The sequence below is a fragment of the Carcharhinus amblyrhynchos genome, chromosome 24 (genome assembly GCF_965287045.1).
Source record: "Carcharhinus amblyrhynchos chromosome 24, sCarAmb.v2.hapA, whole genome shotgun sequence".
In the NCBI taxonomy this organism is placed as follows: Eukaryota; Metazoa; Chordata; class Chondrichthyes; order Carcharhiniformes; family Carcharhinidae; genus Carcharhinus; species Carcharhinus amblyrhynchos.
In genome coordinates this window covers 36125354-36131356 of record NC_137347.1, presented here as the reverse complement: position 1 = coordinate 36131356, position 6003 = coordinate 36125354, and the positions used below count along the sequence as shown (strand labels likewise).

The 6003-nt window shown below is 45.8% G+C and overlaps 1 protein-coding gene across 2 annotated transcripts in view; it reads left to right on the top strand.

Moving 5' to 3' along the window:
• Nucleotides 1-5261: 5261 nt before the first annotated feature.
• kdm1a (lysine (K)-specific demethylase 1a) overlaps nt 5262-6003 on the top strand; it is a 68950-nt gene continuing 68208 nt past the window's right edge. The window contains exon 1 of one of the 2 annotated variants that reach the window (XM_080211243.1): nt 5262-5316. Coding sequence is in view for 1 of the 2 variants with exons in the window: in XM_080211242.1 (XP_080067368.1) it covers nt 5631-5876 (246 nt within the window). In the remaining variant the exon portion in view is untranslated. The other variant, XM_080211242.1, reaches the window with a different exon arrangement.

The window sequence follows — 6003 nt, the reverse complement described above, 5'->3', positions numbered from 1 at the left end:
CACATGGTTATCATTTATCAAACCGGTTCTACCGTCTCCACCATCAAAGATCAGTACAGCTATTGCTTGCCTGCCCATGTTCGTTTTGTTTGTTTAAATTTTATTTATTAGTGTCACAAGTAGGCTTATATTAACACTGCAATGAAGGTACTGTGAAAACCCCCCAGTCGCCGCACTCCAGCACCTGTTTGGATACAATGAGAGAGAATTTAGCATGGCCAATGCACCTAACTTGCACATCTTTCCCACTGTGGGAGAAAACCCATCGCCAGTTACAATTGAAATTAATCTTGAAAAGGCTTATTCCAGACATTTAAAATTGTTCTTGTAACTGAACTTATTTCATAGTTTAAAATTTCAAAAGTTTATTTATTAGTGTCACAAGTAGGCTTACATTAACATTTCCATGATTACTGTAAAAATTCCCTGGTTGCTGTAACCGTTTGGGTACACAGAGAGAATTTAGCATGCCTAATGCACCTAATATCATAGAATCACTACAGTGCAAAAAGAGGCCATTCAGCCCATTGAGCCTCCACCAACAACAATTCCACCTAGGCTGTCTCCCTGTAACCCCACATATTTACACTGCTAATCACCCTGACACTAAGGGCACAATTTAGCATAGCCAATCCACATAACCTGCATGTTTTTGGACTGTGGGAGGAAACCAGAGCACCCGGAAGAAACCCACGCAGACATGATGGTGTGTCACAGTGGCACAGTGGTTAGCACTGCTGTCTCACAGCACTAGGGATCTGGGTTCGATTCCCAACTTGGGTCACTGTCAGTGTGGAGTTTGCACATTCTTCCTGTGTCTGTGTGGGTTTCCTCCCAAGTCCAAAGATGTGCAGGTTAGGTGCATGGGTGGTGCTAAATTTCCTTCTAGTGTCAGGGGATTAGCTAGGGTAAATGCATGGGGTTATGTAGGTAGATCCTGGGTGGGATTGTGGTCAGTGCAGACCCGATGGGCCAAATGGCCTTCTTCTGCACTGTAGGCTTCTATGACACGGGAAGAACAGACAGCGACCTGAGGGCAGTACTGAACCCGGGCCCCTGGTGCTGTGAGGCACTGGTGCTAACCACTGTGCCATCCTCAGTTACATCACTGGCGTAATTCTAATACATCAGTGATAACCCCACACTCCCTCTTCCCAAAAATTTAAGTCTAGAAATCTGTTTTAAATCCCAAGATCAGGAAATCCTGCAAGGACTTTTACATAAAATCTCCAATGTTTTACGGATCATATTTAAAGTCAATATGATCTCTAGTGGCTTTTGGAACTGCCAATAAAGCCAACAAATTGGAAATCCCACTGCTGAGAGAGGCTTAAAAGATAATTTAAAACTGTTGTGTTTAGCTGGCGGTGTTATTTTTTCCTACTGTGGGTTAGACTCGAACTGGGCCACAAATATAAGATGGCCACTAAGAAATTCAATAGGGAGCTCAAAAGAAAGTTCTCTACCGAGAGAGTGGTTGAAATGTGAAACTCTCTTCCACAAGGTAAGGCAACTATCTGAGATATATTGAAGGGGAAGCTGGAAAAGAACATGTAGGTGAAAAGAATAAACAATTTATATTTATATATAACCTTTAACATAGCAAAGCATTCTAAGGGATTCTGTGGAAGCAACATTTGATATTGAGTCACATTAGGCATTTTAGGATGTGTATGGCCTGAAACTTGGTCAAAAAGGTCAGAATTATAGAGCATGTGAAAATTGTGTGTCAGATGTAAACACACATATTGTAGATGGTTGAGTTTATTTTGTTTCAATTGAAGTAGGGGAAAGGTGAATGCATTTTGTACCTGAAGGGAAAGGGCTAATGGATTTTGTACCTAGAATATGTGACAAACATAACCCTTCCTCATGGCTGACCTCCTTTAGCTTATACTGCTCCTGGCATTAACATAAATTATTTGTTCATGTATTACATGCTTTAACTCTCATTTTTATAAAGACAGAGAGTTTAATGTGACAGTTATTTTGTAGACTTTACAAATTTTACCTAATTGTATTAGTTGGACATTGGACATCATTACACAGATGGTAGTTTATGATACCGGCTTTGAACAGCTGCTGATGGCAGATCACAATACCAGCTGTTAACAGGAAGAGTCCTGCTGGAACAGCCACGATCACACAAGTAACTTCAAAGGCAAGGATACTGGTATTGCTGCAGAAGGGGTTTCCTATGTCCTGTCTGCAGGACTGTAATTCCTGATTAACTCTGCGGCTGCCTCACGACCCAGGAAGGAAGAACTGGAGGTCTGGCAGGAATTGGAACTTTGAATCGTGATTCCTGCTGGAGCTCAAAATGTATAAATACCCACTTGTGTTTGCGTTCTATGAGAAGTCTGGTAGTCCTACTTCTCCCAAAATTCTGGAATAAACCCCAGAGTTTTGAAATAAAAACCACTGTATTTTGACTCACTAACAGTCTGTGGTATTATTTTACCTACAACACCATTGTTTACAAAGTTTATTTATTAGCATTACAAGTAGGTTTACATTAATCCCTGAGTCACCACACTCTGGCTGGCACTATTTGGATACACTGAGGGAGAATTTAGCAAGGCCAATGCATCTAACCAGCACATCTTTTGGACTGTGGGAGGCAACCAGAGGAAACCCACGCAGACACAGGGAGAACATGCAAACTCCTCAGAGACAGTGACTGGGTCCTTGGCGCTGTGAGGCAGCAGTGCTAACCACTGTGCTACTGCGCTGCTCCATTGGCAGATGAAACAAGAACTAAAGGCAGTGAATATGGACTAATCACCATTCAATCCAATTGGGAATTTAGAAGCAATGTCTTTACCCAGAGAATGGTTGGAATGTGGAAATTACTGCCACCGGGATTAGCTGGGGTGAATAGCACTGATACATTTACAGGGAAGCTGAAAACCAGAGAAACATTGATTTACGGCCCAGAAAGAGACCATTTGGCCCATTATGCCCATGCCAGCCCAAAGAAGCACCACCCAGACTAATATAAAAAAAACCTCAGTGACTGGAGATATGAACTAAAAAGAGTGTCAAAAAAACTCAGCAGGTTGGCTGCATCGCTGGGAAGAAGAACAGAATTAACATTTTGAGCTCAATATATTCTAAAGTAGAGTCATATTGGACTCAGACCATTCACTCTGTTTCTGGAAGTCGATGCTTCTTCTCCCTTCTCCCTTTTGGCTATTCTCAAGTTACATGGGTATACCATAATCCTGATTGATCACCTTATTTCATTTACGTTAACCAGGATATTTGAATTTGATGGCTGATTTTGCAGTTGGATGCCCTTCCTGTTGCCAACATCCAAAGATGTGCGGGTTAGGTTGATTGGCCATGCTAAATTGACCCTAGTGTCAGCGGGAATGGCAGGGTAGATGTGTGAGGTTATGCGAATAGGGCCTGGGTGGGATTGTGTCGGTGCGGACTCGATGGACCAAATGGCCTCCTTCTGCATTGTAGGGATTCTAAAATTCTATGAACTCTCCCATTTATCCAGACTGGGGACAAGCACCAATACACACTGGTTTGCTTGCACCACTTTCTGGTTCCTGGAAGTAAATATCTTTATGAAGTAATTTGCAACTGCTGATTCATCAAAATGAATGTAGTCACTGAACTTATTCAAGGTAGAGTTAGATAGATTTTTGGTAGTGAGGTGTCAAGAGATATTGGGGGCCGGGGGCGGAAGGGTTGAAAAAGGGGGGGCATGGCAGGAAAGTGGAGTCCAGTCTGTAAGTCCATCAGCCATGATCATATTGACTGGTGGAGCAGGCCTATTTCCATGGCCTATTGACTAAAGTTTATTTATTAGTCACAAAGTAGGCTTACTGCAATGAAGTTACTGTAAAACTCCCTGAGTTGCCATACTCTGGCACCTGTTCAGGTACACTGAGGAAGAATTCAATATGACCAATTCACCTAACCTACACATCTTTGGATTGTGTGAGGAAAACGGGGCACCCTGAGGAAACCCATGCAGACACAGGGAGAATGTGCAAACTCCACACAAAGTGACCCAACCCAGGAATAAAACCCAGGTGCCTCTGAGGCAGCACTGCTAACCACCGTGTCACCGTGCCACCGTGCCATCCTTACTCCCCAGGTTCTGGAAAGACCCTAGCAGATGGGAAAGCCCAAAATATAACAACAGTGTTCAAGAAAAGGTGGAGACAGAAAGCACGAAACCATATACCAGTCAGTCTAATATCTCTCATTGGGAAAATGCTGGAATCCATTATTAATGCAGTGTTATTCAAATCATTTAGAAAATCAATAAACAATCAGGCAGTGTGAACATAGTTTGTGAAAGAGACACTGAGTTCAGAACATTTTTTGTGTCCTTTGAGGATGTAACAAGCAGGGAGGATAAAATGGTACAGTTGACGTAGTGCATTTGGTTTTCCAAACTACACAAGATAACAACTCATTGTATTGGGCTAATACTTCAACAGGGATAGAAGATTGACTAACTAACAGGACTAGGGGGTCACCTTTTAGGTTGGCTTACTGTAAAGTAGTGTAGTGGCACAGAGATCAGTGCTGGCACCATGACTCCTGCTGCGCGGAATGCGATGGGATGAGGCTCTCTGGCATTAGGTCTGAAAGATAGATAACTCAGGCCCGCAACCACCATTGAGAAAAGAAACACCAGGATTTGGAGAGGCCTTCAGCTGTTTGCACTCAGTCCCAGAAGGAATAAATTAGTGAAACAGGGAAGTAAGAATGCTGGTTTGAACTGGTCTTGTATCCTTTGAAATGGAACACCAGTAAAATGGGGAAATGGAGCATTGCTCTGAACTGATCTTGTATATTTTAAAACTGAACACTAGTCCAAACTGTCTTTCCTCTGTGGGGTCTCAGCTCCCTGGCCATTGCTGGAGTTGCTGACCACAGTTGGGAAAGGCTCATCCTGTGTCCTACATCTTAATGTATGTCAAATATAAGTTTTTGCTCGGGGGTGATTGGTTTGATTTGATTTGATCCAGCGCTCCGAAAGCTAGTGGCTTGCGCTACTCAATAAACCTGTTGGACTTTAACCTGGAACCGGGGGGGTCTCTTGCCATAACCTGTGCGTGCCGGCGGACGCGCTGACGTAGGGCTGCGTCCTCCGTGCGTGGCGGCCATCTTTCTTCCTCCCTTTTGTCCCTCGCCCAGCCCTCAACCTAACCTGCTGAGGCTCGCCGTCAATCAACATGATGGACAGCCGTCTGGACCAATCGGGAGCCGAACCGGGGTACCCAGGAGGGCGGGCGCTTCCGCCCATCAAGCTAGGTTTTGGTTCGGCGTTCTATCGATTGTATTGGGGTTTGTGTTTATTTATCTATTAAATAATTTACCCCCCCTCGCCACCTTTACCCTCTTCCCCCCCCCCCCAGCACACATGTACTTGGTGTTTTTTGTTTTGTAAAGAGTGGGGGAGCGGTGGGTTTGATTTGATTTTGGGGGGGGGGGTTTGTGTTGTGAGGGGGGGGTGAGGGTTGTTGTTGTTGTGAGTGAGAGGCTCAGGCCCTCCCCGGGGGTGGGGAAGGAGGGAGAGAGGGGGAGACACACACACACACACACACACTCTCACACACACGCACACACAGAGGGAGAGCCACAGGCCGAAAGCGGCGGCGATGATGTTGTCGGCGGCAGCGGCGACGGCGAAGAAGAGCGAGGAGAGGCCGGCGGGCGGCCCCGAGGGCCTGGAGGCGCCGGCCGATGGGGGCCTGGCCTTGGCCTCGGCCGCCGGCAACGAGCGGACCCCCAAGAAGAAGGAGCGAGCGTCGCCCCACAGCAGCAGCAGCAACGAGGGCACCATGGAGGGAGGCACGGCAGAAACCCCGGACGGCCGGAGAACCAGCAAACGCAAGCGAGCTAAAGTAAGGCTCTGAAAGGGGGGGAGAGAGAAAGAGATAGCGGGGAGGGAGGGAGTGAGACCCCATACAATGGCCCAGGGACCCCCCCCCCAATACAATGGCCCAGGGACCCCCCCCAATACAATGGCCC